This window comes from Pagrus pagrus, assembly GCF_965226575.1.
Source record: "Pagrus pagrus genome assembly, chromosome: 3".
Taxonomy (NCBI): Eukaryota; Metazoa; Chordata; class Actinopteri; order Spariformes; family Sparidae; genus Pagrus; species Pagrus pagrus.
Genome location: NC_140187.1, coordinates 35631598 through 35655419, shown reverse-complemented (window position 1 = coordinate 35655419; position 23822 = coordinate 35631598). Strand labels below are relative to the sequence as shown.

The 23822-nt window shown below is 43.4% G+C and overlaps 1 protein-coding gene across 8 annotated transcripts in view; it reads right to left on the bottom strand.

Moving 5' to 3' along the window:
* Positions 1-23822, bottom strand: part of plekha6 (pleckstrin homology domain containing, family A member 6) — a 312790-nt gene that overhangs the window by 247212 nt on the left and 41756 nt on the right. For 3 of the 8 annotated variants that reach the window (XM_084348667.1, XM_084348672.1, XM_084348668.1), the window contains exons 1-2: positions 9006-11515; positions 4081-4164 (exon numbers count right to left, since the gene is read on the bottom strand). The exons of 2 other annotated variants lie outside the window; for them this stretch is intronic. In XM_084348667.1, the coding sequence (XP_084204793.1) occupies positions 4081-4164; positions 9006-9142 (221 nt within the window). In that variant the 5' untranslated portion in view covers positions 9143-11515. Of the gene's footprint in view, positions 1-4080; positions 4166-9005; positions 11518-23822 lie in introns of those variants that run through there. 3 more of the 8 variants (XM_084348674.1, XM_084348670.1, XM_084348675.1) reach the window with 3 other exon arrangements.

Genomic DNA, 23822 nt, shown 5'->3' with positions numbered 1-23822 from the left:
AACAGCCATAAAACAACAGAAGAAGAAGAGTTAGCACAGTTAGCAAGAGAGAACAATGGCAGAGAAAATGCAGCTAAAGTAGCACTTCCAGAAGTGATGCAGAGGTTGCTGTCTTTCTGTTGGACAGGTAATTATTTGTTTTGCTTCGGGGGGATTTGTTATTTTCATGAAATATGTAACGTTAGCCAACTTAGCTACTTTTGTAGCTTGTATTAGCCCAATGCTAATGGCTCTCCTCTGCCCTGCTGACGGACTGTCTGATGCGCGTTCAAGTTTGTGGGGGCGGGGCAGGGCACTGACGGGAGGGGGAGAAGGGGACGGAGCTTAGACGAGGTGCCACTTTCAAATCTTGCTAGCTCTCCAACATTACCAACTATACCTTTAAACAAGGCTGCAGCCTCTCTGGTATGTTGTTTTCTTTAGCAATCGAGCCTTGCACAAACTTAGAGCCGACCTTCAGGGGCGTTTCCAGTTCTTACAAATGTTTCGAATTATTATGCAAATACAATTTCAATTAAACAAACATTTGATTTTTAGCTTTTCAATGAAAGTTTTCAATTGTGCTGCTTCTCCTGTCTGTTTAGATAACTGACATAAATCTCAGACAGGTTTGGTAATTAGTTTGCCAGGTGAGCCTAATTAAAGGGAAACTAACTTAGGAGATTGTTCCACATTATTAAGCAGGCCTCATGCAACATGTGGAAAAAGAAAGGTCTTTCTGCAGATGAAAAGCGTGCAATAGTGCAGTATCTTGCAAAAGGTATGAAAATATTGGGTATTTCCTTACAAACCAAGCCAAAGCACTGATTGTTTGTGTAAACTCGTTAGGTGGCCTTTGATCTATCTATGGTAGCAGACTTACTGTCTGCTACCCATTTTCCTGCTATTCCTCACTTGACCAGAGGTGAGAAGCTCTGCAATAACTGTTCCCTTCCTTGTTGTGAAACAGATAACCATGTATGGGAGGGATGCTTCCTGAGCTGTAGATATAATCTGAACATTTGGGAAGGAAGACTTGTCAGGATTATCATGGCATTGCTCTGTGCAGACAGATGTGCTGTTATTTTGTTCTCCTTGCAAGTTTGTATAAACTACTTTAACTTAAGTCATCGGTGTCTCTGAGTCTTCTTCATCTCTCCTGAATGGTCAAGCAAGCCGAAATTGCACAACAGCTAGGATAGCTAAAAAGAACCATTTTTTGAATCTTATCGAATGTCCCTTTAACAGTATATTAATAAAACATAATATATATAATATACAATAATTTTTATTTCATTATAGACTAGAGTCTAAGTTAAACAAATATTTTTACCACAAAAATCAAATTTTCACTCAATTTCCCCCAAAAAACAACCTTTCACTAGCATACCATACTTACAAACCAGCACAAACACACACTTTCCAACTGAAAAAAGTTCTAAGGGCTGTATCATAGGCAGCTGGACGTGTTTTTTTTTTGTTTTGTTTTTGTTTCATGCTTTATTTTTGGATAGGGACAATGCACATTAATGAACATCGATATTTAATACCGTTGTAAACATGCCGGATTATAGCAAGGCTGCTAATTTGCATCCGTAGTCCCTAGTAAATAAATAGAAGAGATACAAAAAAGAAGAGACTACAAATAAATAGATAAAATACAAATAGAAAAGACAACACATACAACACAATATATTATGCAGAAGGAAGTCTCTTGAAAATGTTTCACCTCTCTTCCAAGAGGCTTCTTCAGTTCTAACTAACTGGAGGGGAGCTGCAGGCTCTCAAACTCTGTGTGGGAGTGTCCTTACAGAGTCTTCAAAGACACATGTGAGCTTTGACTTTCAGAGTCGTTAGGGCCACTTGTGGGTCATTGACCCAAACGGCCTTCATGTGGGTTGCTAGGGCTAGGTGAGCCCAGGTGTGAATGGTTGTTAAGCTGTCTGGGGAGGGAACTCAGTACTGCATTGTAGGTGGGTGATAAGTGATGTCGTAGGCCACCTCCTCCGTTCAAACGGTCATTGCATTTTAAGGGAAAACTACCGTTTTGTACAACCTGGACCTTATTTCTAGCAAAATATATGATCATTTACTCACCCAGATAACTTTGTTGTCATTCGAAGTTGTTCGGACGAAATTAGATCCAGTGTAGCGCCGGTATATCCATATAATGCGAGTGACGGGGCACCGAAACACAGCCTCTATATAACGCATTATCTGCCACGAAACTAGTTCATTTCACCAATATTTTGTCATGATAAGCTAGTGCTATTCCCCTCTGAGTCCTGGCTCGTCTGTTATCAACATCCGGGGTCAAACTAGCAGTAGCAGCTACAGGTAAACAAGCCGGCTGTCGCGGGTGCGCGCGTAGCTCAGAGATGACATCTTCCAGGTCAGAGGTAGTAGGTCAACCTACAGACCCCGGATGTTGACAACAGACAAGCCCGGACTCAGAGGGTAATAGCACTAGTGTATCATAACAAAATATTGGTGAAATGAACTAGTTTCGTGGCAGATGATGCTCATAGAGGCTGCGCTTCGGTGCCCGGATCACTCGCATTATATGTATATATGCGGCGCTCCACTGGATCTAATTTCGTCCGAACGACGCCAAATGACACCAAAGTTATCTGGGTGAGTAAATGATAATATATTTTGCTAGAAATAAGGTCCAGGTTGTAAAAAACGGTAGTTATCCTTTAACATAGATGGATTCTTTAACTCCTCTTTCAAACCATCTGTCTTCTCTGGTCAGATGTTTACATTGTTGTCCTCAAAGCTCAAAGGAATTATTTTTCTCCTTCAGTCTTTTCCTGATAAATCCTGAGATCTTGTCAAAAAATATCTATTTTCAAAGCTAATAGTTTAATTCTGTTTTCTCTGGAGAGTTTCCTCTCTGGCTTTTAGTTTTGTTGATTAAATGTGCCACAGTATTTGTTACAGTACATTACTGCGTTCATGGACATGTTTAAAATAACTGAAAGTAGTCTCTCAAATCATAAAATCAGTATATGCACATTTGATCTTGCCTGTGTCTGCGCATTATACTGTCAGAATAATGCACTCTTTAAATAACAGTAAACAGACTATGCCTTTGACTTCAGACCAGCTTTTTGTTGGTCTGTGGCGCTATCGCTTTCTGCTGCCTCAAGATAGCAATCTGCCATCAGTGCGCCTGACCACAGCTCATTTTAAGACCAACACGCCCAGGGGAGCACAGGTGGGTGCAAGTACATTCAGTATTTACACAACGTGGGCACTGGGCATGAAAATGACAACTGCGTTGGTCTGAAACAAGAAATGATAGAGCCCTCTGTGTCCTATCATAACCAACCCAGACCTTGTCTTGCTTGATAAGGTTTTTAGGTAAATTTAGGTTAGTTTATTTAAAAAACCAAAGCTCCAATTATAATGTTATGGAGATTATGTTAAAATCTGGAATTTTAGGATTTTTTGTTTTGTTTTAGGTAAACAAATACATAAGCCGATTTCAAATAAATCTGCCTGCCACTGACTCAAATCATAGGATAGCAAACATAGAAAGACTGCTTCACTAAATCCCAATTCCCCTTCTTAAAATTGTTCTATTAGTTTAAAAAATACTTTTTCATCTGTATTTAACCAATCAAAACACAAACAAACAGGCATAAATGGATGAGGTCTTAGGACACAATGGCAGGATCTCACATCTGATCTAGACTATGACAACCCAACACTTGACAGCTGTCATTTTGCCAGAATTGTGTGCCATCGAGACAGGAAAATCGGACTGACAATTTTCAGACCACTAGTCAGCTTCTCTAACCTCTGGGCTATATCAGCCAAGTTGCCCACCTGTAATCACTACCAGCCCACCCTAATACAACAGCTAGCACTGGGCCTGATCTGAATAAATGCCAAGTACTTTTGGAAAGAGCCTGCCCTTTTCCAAACAGTTTCTAAGAACGGCTTTGCAGAAGAAGAAGGTTCTGTGTAACAAACCATCAGGTGCATCAGTAAGGGCTTTGTAGTATTTATCTTTTTGCAGTGTGCAGTGCAGTTAGGTGTGAATGAATGCTGTTATAAATCAATGCTGGTAAATTCTGTTTATAGTTTACTCACAGCAGAAAGGTGTGTATGGGTGCAGTCTTTTCCAGCTGGATCTGGCTCACTGCTGGTCCAGCTGGTTCACTGGGGTCATGTTGACTGAAAACAGACATGGATAAAGGACAAAGAGGACATCAATCAGGGTGTATACAGAGATTCTTAAGATGAATTTACTACCTTTTTACTACCTTTTTACTACCTTCACAAAATGTTTTACTACCAGCACGACTTTATGCTACAACTATAGCAGCGTAAAGTGTGAAGTAAAGTGACAAGTATGGTAATGAAATATCTTTCCAAAACCAGCCAGCTTAGAGCCCTGACCATAGGAGTTGAATTAATCAAGATGTCACAACAGGCCTTGGTCCATAGGTTTTACTTAATGTCAAAAACAATTGCATAATTACAAGACTTAGACTTTAAGAAAAAATAACTTAAGTTCAACAACAACTGGGCACAACAACTGGCCACCACACACACACACACACTGCATGTAGTGAGCTTGAACAGGACTATGGGTCAATTTACACCAGGCTTACACTTGGACACCCTCCACCCATTTGCATTCATTTTTATTAAGCATATCTTTGAATGGTCGTGCAACACTCACTCATTTTCAATTAGGTTTTAAAAAAGTGCTGCCAAATATCATGGGGACAAACCCTCGAGTTTTGTGAAACTACTGCTACTTTCACTGCCACAATAATGGACTAGCCTACCTATCCTGCATGAACAGAATAACTGATGTGTGTGCTGCTAACCGAATTTAATAGCATTTAGCCTGTTGTCTTCACCTTTATTTTTTATTTTTGAACACGCAAAGTCGGAGCGGGCAGGCTACGGGGCGATAGGAGAGAGAGGGAGAGAAGAGGGTCATTGCGAGGGTCACGGTAATTTAAATAGGACAAGATTAAAAACAATGTATTCAATGCGTCAACGTGATCTTCCATTGTCAAATTAGCTTTCCACTCAGACCTTTCGCGTTTGCGTTGTTGAACTTGTTTCTGGGGCACCCGCTCTGTCTTTATTTTCACGAAGTGCAGAGTGCACCAACAGCCTGAGAAGAAGTACGCTATCCTGCGCGGGCACTTTGACAAGCCTGCGGACGCGCAGCTAACAGTAGAACTATCTGTTCACTTGTCATGAATGACTGCCAGCAAGCTAATTGGCTGACGTTAGTTAGCAAAACAAGCAGACCAACATTAGAACTAGAACTTTACTGCTAAATCCAAACACCACAGTACCTCAGCCTGCAGAGTAGCGGTGGTAGTGCAGAAGGTCTGAATGCTGGTTGTATCAGCAGTGGATTGCCCAGGAGCAGGCGAGGTTGAGGGAGCAGCGGAGGTTGAGGACGAGGGCGTAGATGTAGCCGCAGTAGCCGATGTAGCACTGCTGCTGGTGCAAAATAGCGACAGCGTTAGCTGCGAGTTACGACCCCGCATCCTTGCCTGGTGGTTAGCCGAGTCCATGTGTGATTTCACCGCCTTCACCCCCATCCACGTAATATGTATACTCTTCTTTCAGACGTTACAGTAAGCCTCTCGGTTGTTGCCAACTACTGGCCTAAGCCAGTCTTTAAACGTTGGTTCCTCCATCCAGAGGTCCGAAAATTTGCATTTGCCCAGGTAAACTAGCGAACTCGCACAGAGGATTTGGCGGCTAGCCAGCCGGGTACTCAGATTCAACGCGCGTGCACGTGACCAATGCACGTGACATCATTCCTATCACTCAGGTCCTACTCGCAACATAGAAATAAATTCACTAAAGTTTAATAATTTAATGGTCTGCACGAAAGTTACATTTAAAGTTAAATTACATTGTCAGATGACGTTTACTACTTTTTACTACTTTTTACTGGCCTTAATTTGGCTTAATTTAAAATACTACCTTTCACTACCTTTTACAACCCCGCGGCTACCCTGTCAATCCAAAGGACTGTATAAATCAACAAGATATTAAAGATGACATTGCAGAACTTCCATCAAATCTCTTTATTGTTCAGTCAGGATTGTTAACAAGGTGGAAGTTAATTACAGTTTATTACACTTTGGGTTTTTGATTCACAGTTCATGTGTTCATCATTTGTCCAAGTTATACAAAGCAAGAGGTGGGCAGGTTTTTGTGTTATGTGCCATTGATTAAACTACAAAAACAAGGGCATAGTAAACCAGAATTATCTCTTGGTGAAATGGAAATGTCAAAGTCAAAGTCAAAGTCAGCTTTATTGTCAAAACCAGTACACAGGAATTGAAATTACAGTGCTCTCTAAGGCCCACGGTGTGACATTAATATATTAATAATAAAAAGAAAAAGGAATAAATAATTTAAAAAAGTACAACGGACAATACTATACAAAACAATACAATACAATATCAGTACAGATGACGTGCAAAAAAAAACGGAGCTCAATATATACTGTAGTATATCAATAGCAGCATTGTCATTAAATTATAGAATTATCTCATGATACTTTAGTAGTAAGTGTTAAACAAATCATGTTTAACAGTCAACTTCCAGTGCAAGGCATGGCTGCAAACCATGTCAAAGCATTCTGTTACTTTCTTGATGTTTTGAGTTGTGTTTGCTGTTTTTGTTTAATGTGAGAGAAAATATATTTCATAGTGTAACTAATCTTGTAACAATTTATACCGCTACATTGGGAAGCAGTAAACAAGCAAAAAAAAATCAGTTTGGTCATCTCATAGTGAAGAACAATTTAAAGCATACCTTTACTTATGTACTGTGCGGGAGGATGTGGGAATTAAACAGTTTTGGATTCAGAAATCAATGTATGGTAGAGAACATATCAGGATGTGAGAGGAGGGAAGATTCCCCTTCACCTAAGGTGTGGGGAGTTGTCAGGGTTAGAACAGGTCAGGAGGTGATATGAGGGGCAATTCTCTATGCCTAACGTGTTAAAAGAAAGGCAGCTAGGATGACACTTACTGTCAAGTAAAACATCACAGGGTCCCTGCCCTGGGGAAGGCATGATCAACAAAAACAGCAGAGTCATTCTTTTGGGGAAGGAGGGATTAACAACTGTCATAAAGTTCATAACCACTCTTCCGTTGTATATAAGTCAGAACAATTTGGAAGACTGCAGAGAACACTGTGGGTCATCTCTCCATGCTCCATCTATTAAAGAGATCTGATTCATCACACCAAGTCTAAAATCCTTCAGAGAATTAGCAACTCTCTACCTTGTTACAACCTTGGCTCACAGGTTGAACAAAGGAGAGAGGACACACAGAGCTCGGAGACTACTTTAGTGTTTATTTAACTAAACAACTCAAATGAAACATAACATGGGTGTGTTTGTCATCAGATGTAGTGTGTGGGTGGATGTGTGTGTGTGTGTGGGTGTATGTGTAAATATGTCTATAAGATAAACACCAAACTACAGCAGGCTGTAGGCCATAGCAGCAGTCAGCTGCTCAGCCACCAGAGAGAGTGAGCAGACTGACTGAGGCGGCCTTTTATCTTATGTAGCCACACCCTGAGGTGTGGTCTGCTTAAGACGGCCCACTGCTTCCTGGTGCTACTGGAAGGCACTGAGAGGAGAAGCAGACAGAACAGGGCCGTCACATCCCCCCCATAAAGACGAGGACCCAAAGGGTATCCGAGACACTAAAGGAAGTCCTGTCCTGCAAAACACAGAAGTCACAACATAGTCATTTAACACAGTATTATAAGTTCCCTCCCAACTGCTCCCTCAATCCCCTCCCAGTCAGCAACTTTGGCACCTAAGGAGCAAATTAAGGGTTTGGAGAGAGGCTCATCTGAAAGAATAAATCGACACTGTCAGAACCACTTAAGACAGAGCATGTGACAGGGCATCAGCAACAATATTCTCTGACCCTTTGATATGACGAATATCAAGGTTGAAGGGCTGTAAAAACAAACACCACCTCATCAGACACTGATTTGGATTTTGTAACGAGTGTAGGAACCTTAGTGGGTTATGATCAGTATGAACTACGAGGGTTCTACCTCCACCAACATACACTTCAAAGTGTTGCAGGGCCCAAATGAGGGCCAGAGCCTCTTTTTCAACAATGGAGTAATTCAACTGATAAGAGTTGAATTTTCTGGAGAAAAAACCAACGGGATGGTCAATACCATCAGGACCAGCCTGCAGAAGTGCTGCTCCAGCCCCCAAATTACTGGCATCGACCTGAAGGTGGAAGGGATCACCTAACCGGGGAGCTGCCAAGACAGGTGCAGAGGAAATTAGATTTTTAACATTCTCAAAAGCAAGTTGACACTGAGAAGACCAGTCAAACTTAACCTTTGAACTTAAGAGCTTAGTAAGAGGCGCAACTACTGCGGAGAAATTCTTACAAAATCCTCGATAGTAACCTACCATACCCAAGAACCGCATCAGCTCTTTCTTTGTGATGGGAGTTGGAAACTGATCAATGGCCATAACTTTAGCTCTTACAGGACGCACCTGACCCTGGCCAACGACCTTTTACCAAATAAGTCACTGTACCTTGGGCAAACTCACACTTTGCTAGATTAATGGTCAGGTTGGCCCAAGCCAGCCGCTCAAACAAAGCACGGATCTGATCAACATGCTCCGCCCAAGTTTCACTGTAGATGACAACATCGTCTAAGTATACTGCACACCCCTTTAAACCTGCTACCACTTGGTTCATTAGCCGCTGAAAAGTGGCAGGGGCATTTCTTAAGCCAAACGGCATGACAGTATAAGAGTAAAGACCTGAGGGTGTTATGAAAGCAGCAATTTCTTGAGCACGTTTTGACAATGGCACTTGCCAATATCCCTTTAAGAGATCAAATTTGCTGACATATTGTGCGGTGCCCACCTGATCTACACAATCCTCCATGCGAGGAAGTGGATAAGAGTCTGGTTTTGTGATGTTATTTACTTTGCGAAAATCAGTGCAGGGTCTGAAAGTTTTATCAGGTTTACTAACCAGCACACACGGGGAAGCCCAGCTAGAGCAGGACGGCTCAGCAATCTTGTGCTCCAACATGTAGTTGACCTCTGCCTCCAGCTGATTTCGTTTCTCTTGAGGGAACCGGTAAAACCTCTGACGAATTGGTGCAGCATCGCCCACCTCAATATCGTGCTCTATGAGGTGGGTCCTCGTGGGAGTGTCTGAGAACAAAACTGGAAATGAAAAAATGAGATCAGACAGCTCCTTCCCCTGTGCTGCTGGCAAATGTCCCAACAAGCTATCCAAATTTCTCAGGGACTCTGAATTTTTAAGCCTGCCCTGCAACACACCAACATCTGGACTCTCAATCTTCTCTCCGCCATCCAAAGGTGGAGAAACCACACCCACCACTGAAGACACCAAAGCCACTGGCTTCACTTCCCCCCCACTAGCAAGTGGAAAATAGGGTTTCAACATATTAACATGACACATCTGTGTAGTCTTCCTTCTGTCAGGAGTAGAAATCAGATAATTTAAATCTGTAACCTGTCGAACAACAGAATAAGGCCCTCCAAACCGAGCCTGAAAAGGAGATCCCACCACTGGGAGATTGGCCAAGACCTGATCCCCTGGGCAAAAGACATGCACTTCAGCCCGGCGATCATACAGTCGCTTCATCTTACCTTGAGCCTTTTCTAAGTTTAGTTTTGCCATCTTTACCGACTCATACAACCGTCTCTTGAACCCATTTACATAAGCTGTTAGTTCTTCCGGAGGAGTAGATTTCTTCCAATCAGACTGTAACACAGCCAAAGGACCACGAACTGTGTGACCAAACACAAGGTCATTTGGGCTAAAACCCGTGCTCTCTTGTGTTACCTCACGAGCCGCCAGCATTAGCCATGGCAGTCCTTCCTCCCAATCACGACCCAACTCAGTACAATATGAGCGCAAAAGTGACTTGAGAGTTTGATGAAAGCGTTCGATGGCCCCCTGACTCTCCGGATGATAAGCAGTGGACTGGATGTGTTTAATATGAAGCTTCCCCAGCGTATCTGCAAACATCCCTGATGTAAAATTGGTTCCCTGATCGCTTTGAAGAACCTTGGGAATACCAAAAACAGACATGAACTGTGTCAAAACTTTCAACACTGACTTGGTTGTTATGTTGCGCAGAGGAAAAACAGCCGGATAACGAGTTGTCTGACATATCACTGTAAAAAGATACAAACTTCCAGACTTAGACTTAGGTAGTGGGCCAACACAATCAATTAACAAATGTTCAAATGGTTGATTTGCAACTGCTATAGGATGCAAAGGAGCGGGCTTAATGCACTGGTTTGGTTTACCTGTAAGCTGACAAGTATGACATGTTTTAATATAGGCAGAGATGTCTTTCTTCAGTCGAGGCCAATAAAAATACCGCAAAACTTTGTCATAGGTCTTTTTAACCCCAACATGTCCCGCACCCATATCATGAGCAGTTTTCAATATGCCACTCCTCAGTCCAGACGGAACCACAATCTGGAAAATGGCGTCACCCACAAACTTTTCGCCCTGGGGCAACCATTTCCTCACCAACATGTCATCTTCCAAGAAATACCCCTGCGCCATACTTTCCATCTCCTCCACTGGACGCACCTGTTGGAACAGCTCGGTCAGAGCAGGATCCCTCTGCTGCTCCTGTATCAGCTCAGCTTTTGAGACAGAGAATGGAAAGACAGGTAAAGGAAATTGGACATGTGGAACATTCTTTTCTTTAACCACCAAGTCATTTGTTTTTTGTATCTGTGACCTTGTGACCACACACACTGGAAAAATCTGTTTATAGTCATCACACTCAGCCTCCACCTGGCCAACAGCTGGAGAAGAGGTGACAACTGGTGAGGGAGTAGATTCAGGAAATGGACCATCGATCAGATCATTCCCCAAAATCACCTGCACCCCTGGAACTGGAAGAGCCGGCCGCACTGCCAAAACCACCTCCCCCTTAACCAGATCTGAACAAAGGGCAACTCTATGCAAAGGCACTGGAAACACATTCAACCCCATACCTTTCACCAGCACAGAGTCCCCAGTGGCTGTGTCTGTTGAAAATGGCAACACAGAGGCTACAATGAAAGAGTCCAGAGCACCAGAATCCCTCAGAATTTTGACTAGAACTTTTTCCTCACTCCCTACCAATGAAACAAATCCCTCACTCACATATTTCTGATAACCAGGATAAATGTCTTCAACCTTATCAATGTGGTGATTGTTCTCTGAAGTGTTCACAAAGGATTTCTTAGGGGGACACAGCGGCTCCTCAAATGAGAGGCGGGAAACCAGTGCAACAGGCTTAGTGTGCTGCCGTACTGCAGTGATGGCCTCAGCCTTCTCACGCAGCATGTTCACTTTCCCTCGTACAGAAGCAACCAAGGCTGCAGGTTTAACAGGGCGGAAGCCTTCGCTGGACTTGTGCTTGGACCTCAAAACAGGACAGTCAGCTTTCCAGTGACCTTTGCCCAAACAATAGTTACAAGTTCTACTAGAATCCCATTTGCCAACATTGTTATCTGTTTTGAAAGCAGGAGAGTCACTCCCCGAACTCCGGGGATAACCACTAGCTCCGCCCCTCCGTCCATTATCCCCCCAGACTTTATGAGTCAGAGCATATTCATCAGCTAAACACAGCAGCCTCAGTTAAAGTTTCAGCACTCCTCTCACTCAGATATGTGGCCAGGTTCTCAGGGAGGGTTTCTCTGAATTGTTCCACCAAAACAAGTTCACACAGTTTTTCAAAGGTCTTAACCTCAGAGGCCACCCGCCAACGAGCAAACAGAGTAGATAGTTCCCGTGCAAATTCAACATATGTTTCACGGTCCTGCCTCCTGATGCCCCTGAACTTCTGCCGATATGCCTCCGGTACCAGTTCATAAGCCTTTAACACCGCTTGTTTGACCTTCAGATAGTGTCCACTGTCCGACATCGATAAAGCAGAATAAGCTTCTTGGGCCTTCCCTGTTAAAACACACTGTAGCAACAAGGTCTGCTCTGAATCACTCCACTTCCTGTTTTCGGCTAACCGCTCAAAGAGTAAGAAAAAAGTGTCGGGGTCCCGCTCAGAAAATTTTGGCACCAACCGTAAACATGCAGACGCATCAAATGATGAAGACCCACCAGCTCCATGGACCTCCATTTTGCCCGACGCCAGATTAACCATCTTACCTTCCTTTACCAAATCCAGCCTGTAACGTTCAACTTCTTGCTGTTCCCTCTGCTGAAGTAATTCAGCCTCACGTAACTTGGCAGTGCACTTCAGTTTCTCCAGTTCAGCAGCATGTGTCTGAGCATGAAGAACCTGAGCCCTTTCCTCACGCTCCATTTCCAATGTATGCTGCAGTTTCAGCAACTCTTTTTGTTGCTCAAAAGTCAACGACATGCCAACCACAGGCCGCACAAATTTTAAAGACTGTTCTGGGGGACTGACCTGGGGAAAAACTGCAGGTAAGGCAGAAGCTGATGCACTTACAGCATCACCATCTTCAACATCAGCAAGCACACCCAACTGCACCAAATGGTCCTTGATCTTACTTAAGATACAGTCTTTGAGGGCCTTACTAGGGATTTCCACATCAAAATGATCAGCTACCTTAAATAACTGCTCCTTAGTGAAGGTGTTTAACAGATCCTCCCTTGGATTCTGCAAAAAATCATCAACAGACATGGTTCACCCCACAACAACCAACCCACACCTACCAGACTCAGAAGGGAAAAAACACTTTTTTTTTTTTTTTTTGGAGACTAGCCTGCACAGCACAAACAACCGAACAAATTCCCCTTAACCCAGGGCAACAGCCACAGTGTGGAACATCCTTTCCCCTGGCTAACTACCTAACCAGAAAGCTAGCTGACTCTCTCAACCCTAGTCTTCATGCACTAGCATTGGTGGGAAATTGAAACACAGAGCCCGATGACTCGGCCGGGCAACCATCCAAATAGCGACCCACCTGGACAGTCACGGAGGTGTACCCAAAGCAAATTTGCTGTGGCCGTGCTAGTGCACAAAAATAACAAACTAAAACAATAAACAACGAGCTCACAGGTGGAGGACGTTCTTATGCCTACTGGGAAAGTAGTTCCACTAACTAAGGCTGGTTCATAGCACCATAGTGATTAAGGATAACAAAATGCAGGCAGGTTAGCCACACCAACTTCTGAGCCAACAACCTCATCACACACTGACGCAAAACACATTTCCCCAGAGATGTGAAAGCCTCTCCCCAACCAAATGCTTATCTCAGTCTGCAGCAACAACATCAGGTTTTGGTACTCACCTCAACAAACCACAGATGAAGCAAACAATACCACACTACCAAGCAACAATACTATTCAGGATTCTGGAGACTCCCAGACGAGCCCCCATTTGTTACAACCTTGGCTCACAGGTTGAACAAAGGAGAGAGGACACACAGAGCTCGGAGACTACTTTAGTGTTTATTTAACTAAACAACTCAAATGAAACATAACATGGGTGTGTTTGTCATCAGATGTAGTGTGTGTGTGGGTGGATGTGTGTGTGTGTGTGGGTGTATGTGTAAATATGTCTATAAGATAAACACCAAACTACAGCAGGCTGTAGGCCATAGCAGCAGTCAGCTGCTCAGCCACCAGAGAGAGTGAGCAGACTGACTGAGGCGGCCTTTTATCAATGTAGCCACACCCTGAGGTGTGGTCTGCTTAAGACGGCCCACTGCTTCCTGGTGCTACTGGAAGGCACTGAGAGGAGAAGCAGACAGAACAGGGCCGTCACAACCTCAACAAGGAGAATTTCCCTTACAAGGAGTTTCATCATGGTTCTTGGATGATATATAAGCAGACTACACAGGGCTCCAGGGTGCCACTATTTTGGATGCACATCAGCCCAAAACTATGTAAAGTGTTACTAAACATTTCAATTAGTCGCACCAGTGCACCTTGTTTTAGGCAGGTCAGATTAAAAATGTTCGTATTTATTAAAACATTTTATTACAAACACCAACTGAGTGTAGAGACAGTTCCTTTGAACAAATCAAAGTCTATAAATATATTTTCATTACATTATTTTGTCAGTGTATCACTACATTTCATGTACATCTTGCATACAGTATGTGCCATGCGTGTCTGTGTGTGTTCGTGCATGTGTGAGGCCCCACTCTGTCCTACGCCCACATTTCTTGCAGGTGAACGAGAGAAAGGACACGAGGAGGGAGTGAAATGGTACCTGGCTGTGGGCAGGAGAGGCGACCCATGACCAGATCATCATTGTTTATAAAGGATATTTAGGATAAAGCTGTTCCATACACAAGATCTAGGCTATATAGCGTGTACTGACCTGCTCTTTGTGGAACCTAACACTGCAGTGCAGCTCAGTTGGCTCTGCTGTTAATGTTAAAAGTAAGTACCTGCTGTTCCATGATCCTCGTCAGTAGCTGCTGTGTGTAAATGTACTTGATAGACAAGCCATGTCATACACTGACCATGAATATATTTGCTACAAATAAATGCTGTAGAGATGCACCTAGATGCCAGACCCCAACAAATGTCAGATCATCATGGTTTTGTCTGAAAACAGAAAATTGAAAAATGGTCATCCCCATCAATCTGTCAAAATGATTGTAATCAGATTTTTCACCATGTCGTACAGCTGTAGTTAAAATGTATTATTGGGTGCACCTAAACTATGTGCTGGTGCTCTTCAATGAAAAAGTTAGGTGCACCAGTGCAAACAGTGTAAAGGTTTGTCTGGAGCCCTGAACAGAGGTCTCTGTGCAGACAGTAATAGCAGCCAAAGAGATAAAAAAATAATCTTTACAAACAAAAAGATGTATAAATAAGGATGTTAAGCATAACATAAAACACAAGAGAATGAAAGCATGTAGAACAAATTTAGGGGGGAAACTAACAAAGGTAAAGCAGGCACAAAAGCTTGCAAGAAAAGGCTTTTAAAAGCACAATGCCGTTGGGTGGTGCGTAGGAGGAGATTGAAGGCAGGAGAGGAACACCTCCCTACAGGTTATCACCCAGGTCTATATGTTAGGACCACTATTCTCAAACTGTGATACAAGTGTGAATGGTGGTACCTAAGCTCTCTCTCATGGTACATGGAGTAATCCCAGATATGTTTTATTTTTATAGAAAAAAGTTCATTTGAAAACATAGTATTAATACTAACAAACTACTGCAGATTTTGAATTAGAATACTTAAAGAATAATGTAATTTAATATGATATTTTTGTTTCCGAGTGCTCTGTAGTCATGTTCATACATGTTATCCATGCAGATGACATCCATGAGCTAAACTCACACTAGTAAGCAGAGGTAAACTGAAAGGTTCAAATGCACTACAAACGTGGCTCTTAACAGGAACTATCAGGAAGAGAAGTGCAGAGCAGGAGTTGAATATTTCAAGAAGCCCTATTGAAACTGAAGTTGAGGACAGTGACCCGAGCATGAGTGCTTGTGGCTACTACTCAAACAGTGAGTTGAATAGAGTAAGCCTATGCTACTGTATTTTTAATAATTGGTCATAAGTTGGTACGTAGAGAGCCTAATACTGTCTGAGAATCTACACAGTGTAAAAAGTATGGCTATATGTTATATTCATAAAGCTGTTATAAAGATCAGCCCTATTTGTGCCTTGAAAAGAGCAGAGAAGCAGAATTAATAAGGCAAGGCAAAAATGTACAATTGAACAGTGAGGCTACTGGTAGCGCCACCTTCAGCTGAATGTGTCTGTGGTTGTCGTAGGTACAGCAGATGTTGAAAACAGGAAGAGAAGATGTAGATGTCCCTGTTAATGCCTCTTTGTTTAGATTCTCATTACAAAACACACCTGATTAATCTTTGGAGTATCATTTGAGGAAACCTGTCACGTACTGACACTCAGTCGCTGTTTGAACGGTGTCTGTTGTTATGGAAGATGTAAACGGGAAACAAGAAAGTTGCTCTTCCTGTGAATGTGTGTCTCCCTAATAAAGTTTTTAAATACACCTGTTTGTCTGTTGGAGCCTGTCTGAGTAAACATTTATAGCGTAGAAGAACCATTCAGCCGTCATTGAAATAAAAAATGCACAGGTCCATATATTTACAAGATTCAAACTCATGATGTTGTGGGATCCTGGTAGCTAAAATCCTGGTAGCTAAATTTAAGGAAATTATACCGCTGGCACTGAATACAATGCCGTGTCTTAATATAATAGAGGACTCCTCCACTAACCTCAGTTCCTCACAAATTGATCATCTTGTTGATAGCACTGCAGGCTCATTGCGAACAACACTGGACTCTATTGCCCCTCTGAAAAAGAAACCTATAAAGCACAGGAGGTTAGCACCTTGGTATAACTCGGATACCCGCAAATTGAAGCAAACATCACGGAAATTTGAAAAGAAATGGCGTTCCACTAACTTAGAAGAATCCCGCTTAGCCTGGAAAGATTGCCTTAAAATATATAGGAAGGCCCTCCGCAATGCCAGAGCAAACTATTACTCGTCATTAATAGAGGAAAACAAAAACAACACCAGGTTTCTTTTCAGCACTGTAGCCAGGCTGACAGAAAGTCACAGCTCTACTGAACCATGTATTCCTACAACGCTCAGTAGTAATGACTTCATGAGCTTCTTCAATGATAAAATTTTAACTATTAGAGAAATCCATCATCGCTTGCCCTCAACTGGCACTATTGTATCTTTAAACACAGGAACCTCAGAAACAGTTGTAAATTCTGACTTATATTTAGACTGCTTCTCTCCCATTGACCTCCACCAACTAACTTCGATGGTTTCTTCATCTAGACCAACAACTTGTCTCCTAGACCCCATCCCAACTAGGTTGCTGAAAGAAACTTTACCTTTAATTAGCACATCTCTACTAGAAATGATCAACGTGTCTCTATTAACAGGATACGTACCACAGTCCTTTAAACTAGCTGTAATTAGACCGCTCCTTAAAAAGCCTAATCTTGATCCAGAAGCTTTAGCCAACTATAGACCTATATCCAACCTCCCTTTCCTCTCCAAGATCCTTGAGAAAGCAGTCGCCAACCAGCTATGTGACTTTCTTCATAAAAATAGTTTATATGAGGATTTTCAATCAGGTTTTAGAACACATCATAGCACAGAGACGGCACTGGTGAAAGTTACAAATGACCTCCTAATCGCTTCTGACAAAGGACTTGTCTCTGTCCTGGTCTTACTAGATCTTAGTGCTGCATTTGATACCAGAATCTCACATTCTACTACAGAGACTGGAACACTTAATTGGCATTAAAGGACCCGCATTAAACTGGTTTAAGTCCTATTTATCGGATCGATTTCAGTTTGTACATGTTAATGATGAGTCATCCCTGTATACCAAGGTTAGTCATGGTGTTCCTCAAGGCTCCGTGCTTGGACCCATACTATTCACCTTATATATGCTCCCTCTAGGAAATATAATTCGGAAACACTCCATAAACTTTCATTGTTACGCAGATGATACCCAGTTATACCTATCAATAAAGCCAGATGAAACTAATCAGCTTACTAAACTCCATGCATGTCTCAAGGACATTAAGACCTGGATGACCTGCAATTTTCTGCTGTTAAATTCAGATAAAACCGAAGTTATAGTACTTGGTCCTAAACACCTTAGAGATGCATTATCTAATGATATAGCTAGTTTGGATGGCATTAACTTGGCCTCCAGCACCACCGTCAGGAATCTGGGAGTTATCTTTGATCAAGATATGTCCTTCAACTCCCACATAAAACAAATTTCAAGGTCTGCATTTTTTCATCTACGTAACATTGCAAAAATCAGGCCCATCCTGTCTCAAAAAGACGCAGAAAAGCTAGTCCATGCATTTGTTACTTCCAGGCTGGACTATTGTAATTCTCTATTATCAGGCTGCCCTAACAAGTCTCTAAAGAGTCTCCAGCTGGTCCAGAATGCTGCAGCACATGTACTGACAGGAACTAAGAAAAGAGATCATATTACACCTGTATTGGCCTCTCTGCACTGGCTCCCTGTAAAATCAAGAATAGAGTTTAAAATCCTTCTCCTCACCTACAAAGCTGTTAATGGTCAGGCACCATCATATCTCCAGGAGCTCATACTACCCTATTACCCAACTAGAGCATTACGCTCCCAGAACACAGGATTACTTGTAGTTCCTAAAGTCTCCAAAAGCAGAATGGGAGCCAGAGCCTTCAGTTATCAAGCTCCTCTTCTGTGGAACCATCTTCCTGTTTTGGTCCGGGAAGCGGACACCCTCTCTACCTTTAAGAGTAGACTTAAGACCTTCCTTTTCGATAGAGCTTATAGTTAGGGCTGGCCCAGGCCCGTCTTGGACCAGCTCTTAGTTATGCTGCTATAGGCCCAGTCCGGGGGACAAATGACACACTGAGCTTCTCTCTCCTCCTCTCCTCTCCATCTGTATACATTATGCCTGTATACATGCCCCATCTCTGCATGTCACTGACTTCACTTCTTCCCCGGAGTCCTTGTGCTTTCTAGTCCTACAGGCTCCCATGGATCCTGGCTGCGCCCGGGTCGTGGATCGTGGATGCGCCTACTGCTATGGCCCTGCCTGATCTTGGATGCGCCTACTGCCATGACCCTGCCTGATCATGGATGCGCCTACTGCCATGGCCCTGCCTGACACCCACCACTACTGTTGCTAATATTAGTCATATCTCTGTTACATACGTTCCACTACTATTATTGTAATGCATTACTACATACTATCCTTACCGTTAACCACTACTACTGTTATCACTAGTAATCACATTTCCATGTGCATTTCATTGTTGTTGCTGTGATGCCTCTTTATGTGCTTTCATTCCTGTCAACCATCCATTATAATTGTATACATTGTGATCTCGTTGATCTGCTCTGTACATGCGACATCTATTGCACGTCTGTCCGTCCTGGGAGAGGGATCCCTCCTCTGTGGCTCTTCCTGAGGTTTCTTCCGCATTTTTTTTTTTTTTCCCTGTTAAAAGGGCTTTTTTTTTGGGGCAAGTTTTTCCTCACTCGAATCGAGGGTCGAAGGACAGAGGGTGTCGTCTCCGTACAGATTGTAAAGCCCTCTGAGGCAAACTGTGATTTGTGAATTTGGGCTATACAAATAAAATTTGATTTGATTTGATTTGATTTGATTTGATTTGGGAAAAGAAATAACATCACCTGAAACAACACATTGCACAACCAAATTCACTTGGATTTGCTCTTTGGCGAAGCATCTACAAGTCATGTATCATACTTAAAGCCATTGCATTCAGTTGAAGGACGGCAGTTAACATAGCCCCTTGTTAATCCGAAACACCGGCTGGAGGGAACAATCCCGCAGAGAAGTTGGAACAGCCTCAGTTAGTTATTCAGCAAAAAACAATGATGCAGAGGCTCCAGGAAAAACAACTTTTATCTTCATCTCAAACAACAGCTCCTGAAAAGACATGACTACCACTATGTAAAAAGAAGCTAAAACAGGAGTACATATTGTCTGGGCTTTCTAACACTGGAGACAGCTGTGGACGTGTGAAGAGCTGAACTTGCAACGTTTCTTTAGACTGGTAAATAACCTCTAACGTTGTCTGTTTACTGAAACATATCTTTAGTGTAACTAATGACAACACAAACTGCAACAGTCAGCGTGATGTGACTGGTTTCACGGTACTCTGGCGTTGCTAAGTCATCTGTAATGTAATCTTAAGATAGCAGTCTTATTTTGACTGGCTGTATTCTTGCTATGATGTTAGCTCTGTTATTAGTTGCCTTTATTTATAACAGCTGACTGTAAATTGTAATTGTATGGACCCAGTATTAGACCAAATATTGTCGTTCAATTCAACATACTGTAAAGACTTTGCATTACGGTTATGAGACTGTTATGTAACTTTCGATATACATTTTTGAGGACATTGTGAGGTGAGGTAGCGATGACACTGTTAGATATTGTGTACTGTCAGTAAATTATTAAATTCTTGCTCCAGGAAAGAACAAGGAGCAGCTCCAGCTCCTACCCTCATGAAGACATGATCAGGCCTGCAGAGCTGGAAGATGCTGAGCCTGATCATGTCACTGTTCACACTGTATAATAAACACAGTATGGACATGTTCTCATAAAAACAATGTGTCTAAAGTAAACTAGTCCAGCCGCCCCCAGTGGTGAAATATCAGCCTGCCCTTTATTTTTATCTGCAGCTGGTCTCATCAACTCCAGCTTAAATGCGCCGGGCTACTCTGCATTCGTTGCCAGATTGTTTCATCTCTACTATGTGATAGATCAGATCTTCAAACTTATTGAGAATTTTTGCCCTCCTACAAACCTAACCCTGTCTCTCCTCGTCTTCTCCAGTGTGGACATCTTCCTCAAGCTCCAGCCTCACAAACCACCAGCCTCCAGCCTACGCACTTTTGCCACTCGTCTCAGTCCACTCCGCTAACTCTCCGAGCCTGCCACCCATACTTCAATAGAGATGGCCAGAGCTCTGCCACTAAGCCAGCAACCCACCTGACCAGCCCTCACATGAGCTCGACCTCAAGTCCTCTGTCTGGTTGTCCGCTTTTGGGTCTTGCTTAACATTTACCAACCATCACAACAATCTGGCCAAGATATGGACCCAGCAGACCCAGACAACCACCAGGAAGCTCTAAGTGCACAAGGAATATTAGTCAGCAGGCATGACCGGATACTCCAGGAAGTCATGGAAACCCTCCACAGACTCAGCTCCAGCGTCAACCAGCTCAGTACCCAGCTCCACCAGATCAACTACCCCCCCTCTCTCCAGCTACCCCGGCATCTGTGAGTAACCCACCTGCTGCTCCACATGTTCAGCCCTTCCCTCCTCTGTCTAAAGAGCCCTTTATTCCTCCAGCCGAGCATTACTCTGGGGATCTGGGCCCCTGTGGCCAGTTCCTTTTCCAAGTCTCCCTAGTGTTTGATCTACAACCCTCTAGTTACCGAACGGTTAAGTCACACATAGTTTATTTAATCAATCTTTTGAGTGGTAAGGCAGTTCAATAGGGAACAGCATTGTGGGAGAGTAGATCAGTGGTCCTAGACTCCCACTCTACCTTTGTTAGTGAAATGCGCAAGGTATTTTACCACCCAGTACAGGGTCCTGAGGCAGGTAATCACTTACTAGCTCTACATCAGTCTTCCCAGTCAGCTGCATCTTACTCTATAGATTTCCATATTTTAGCCACAGAAGCGACAGAGGTTGAATGAGCAGGCGCATACAAGGGTTTTTATGAGGGGATTAAATGAGTTACAGGATGAACTAGCAACTCAAGGTTTATCCAAGTCCTTAGAAGATCTAATCTATCTAGCTATTCGAGTTGACAATAGACTCAGAGAGGATATAGAGAAAGAGCAGTTAGGACCCGTAAGTTCCCCCTCGCCTCAACCTCCAACCCTGGCACCCTCTGAGCTAAGTCCCATTCCACAGCCTACAGCATAAGCTGGAGTTCCTCCTGCTGTCTTGGAGGAACCCACGCAATTGGGGCAGACTCGCCAATCATCCGCTGAACGGCCAAGACGTTTTCATCACCGACTCTGCAGTGAAGAAGAGCACACTGGTGAGCCAGACCTCCTCCTTTCCTAGCTCTTCTCAGCAGATATACTTCTCTGCCTCACTACAGTGGTCACGTGAGTCTCTTCCTGTTAACATCCTGGTGGACTGCGGGGCAGACGATAACTTAATTGACGCAGCTCTGGTTGAACAAGCTAACAAATCTGTGGAACTCCTGAAGGATCGCAAGACAGTCAGTGCACTCAACGGTAGACAACTTGCCACAGTGCTACATCATACTGTTCCCCTGTCTCTGATCATACCTGGTAATCATCGAAAACGAATACAGCTTTTTGTGATCCCTTTGTCCACATCCCCTGTCATGCTTGGTCTCCTCGGACTCAAGATCCATAAATCCTCATATAAACTGGTCCACCTCCTCCATTGCTAGCTGGAGTGTTTTCTGCCATTCGCATTGTCTACATTTAGCTGTTCATCCCAACAAGACACCTCCCCCGGAGCTTCCTGACCTCTCACTCATGCCACCGAGTACCATGACCTGGCAAGAGTATTTCATAAACAACTGGCCCTCACTCCCCCCCCCCCCCCTCACAAGCCAAACAACTGCACCATCGATCTTCTCCCTGGTTGTAAACAAATTACAATATTTTGCCCAAACAAATTAGAAATCCAGCTTCGAATTATGTTAAATACTTTCAAATTAGAATACAATTAATATTTCAAATAGTAATAAGCCGGAGATATTTCAATCACGGTAGTATTTAGCAAATTACATCAACTGTTCCTCATCATATTTAAACTTCATAGTCCAAATGAAAAGATTACACACTACTTACAGTGAGGGATCCTCAAAGACACATAGCAAACTCAGGTGAGCACCAACACACACTCAGTCTGGTGAAAGTTTGGAGACAAATAGGAGGAAGGCCTCATCCAGGCCTCTATTTATAAAGTGGGAGGAACAGTGGGAGGTGCTTGCACCACTATTCCACTTGGTCTCCTTGTCACAAACACTGACATGAAGGGGAACAAACGTACAGTTTCTAACAACTTCATCTTTGTCTTCCCAACACCTTGGAGGAACACAAACAACAGTGCAGAAAAGTGTGAATTCCACACCCCTGCTGTCAGTTTCCTGGGCTTTGTGGTACCAGAGGGTCAACTCCAACTGGTCCCTGCCAAGATCAAGGTTGTGGAGAATTGGCCTACTCCCATCACCTGCAAACAACTACAACGCTTCCTGGGCTTTTCCTAATTTGTACAGATGCTTCATTTGTGATTACAGCAAGGTAGCAGCTGCTCTAACTAGCTGTTCTCCTGGACCGTGAGTGCTGTCTCTGCATTCTCTCACCTCAAGAAGCTATTCACCAGTGCCCCTGTGTGGAAACATCCAGCCCCCTTCGAGAGTTTGTGTTGTAGGTGTACGCCTCAGACTCTGGAGTTGGAGCTAAACTGTCTCAACGTGATCTCGACTCTCAAAAACTGCATCCCGGTGCTTTCTTGCTTGAAGGCTGTCCTCTGTGGAGCACAACTACGATGAGGGAGCTGCTGGCAGTGGTTCTGGCCCTGCATGAGTGGACTGGCTCGAGGGATCCCAGGTACCTTTTTTGATATGGACTGATCACAAGAACCCAGCCTATGTCCGTTCTGCCAAACGTCTATATTTCCAGACTGGTCCTTGTTCCTCAGCAGATTCAACTTCACCCTCTCCTGCCAGGCTGGATCCTGTCATATCAAGCCAGACACGCTCTCTCGCCTTTAGTCCCAGCATTCTGCTCCCACTGATCCTGTGAACATCCTGCCTTCTCCTCGCCTCATAAGCCACAAGCCACCAGCCTCCAGCCTACGCATCTCTGTCACTCCTCTCAGTCCTCCCCTCTAACTCTCCGGGCCTGCCACCCAAGCTCCACTCTGTACTTCAGTGGAAAAGGCCAGAGCTCTGCCACCAAGCCAGCAACCCACCTGTCCGGCGCTCACCCGAGGCTTTACAATCTGTACAGAGACGACACCCTCTGTCCTTCGACCCTCGATTCAAGTGAGGAAAAACTTGCCCCAAAAAAAGCCCTTTTAACAGGGAAAAAAAAAATGCGGAAGAAACCTCAGGAAGAGCCACAGAGGAGGGATCCCTCTCCCAGGACGGACAGACGTGCAATAGATGTCGCATGTACAGAGCAGATCAATGAGATCACAATGTATACAATTATAATAGATGGTTGACAGGAATGAAAGTACATAAAGAGGTATTACAGCAATAATAATGAAATGCACATAATGGAAATGTGACTACTAGTAATAACAGTAGTAGTGGTAGGGATAGTA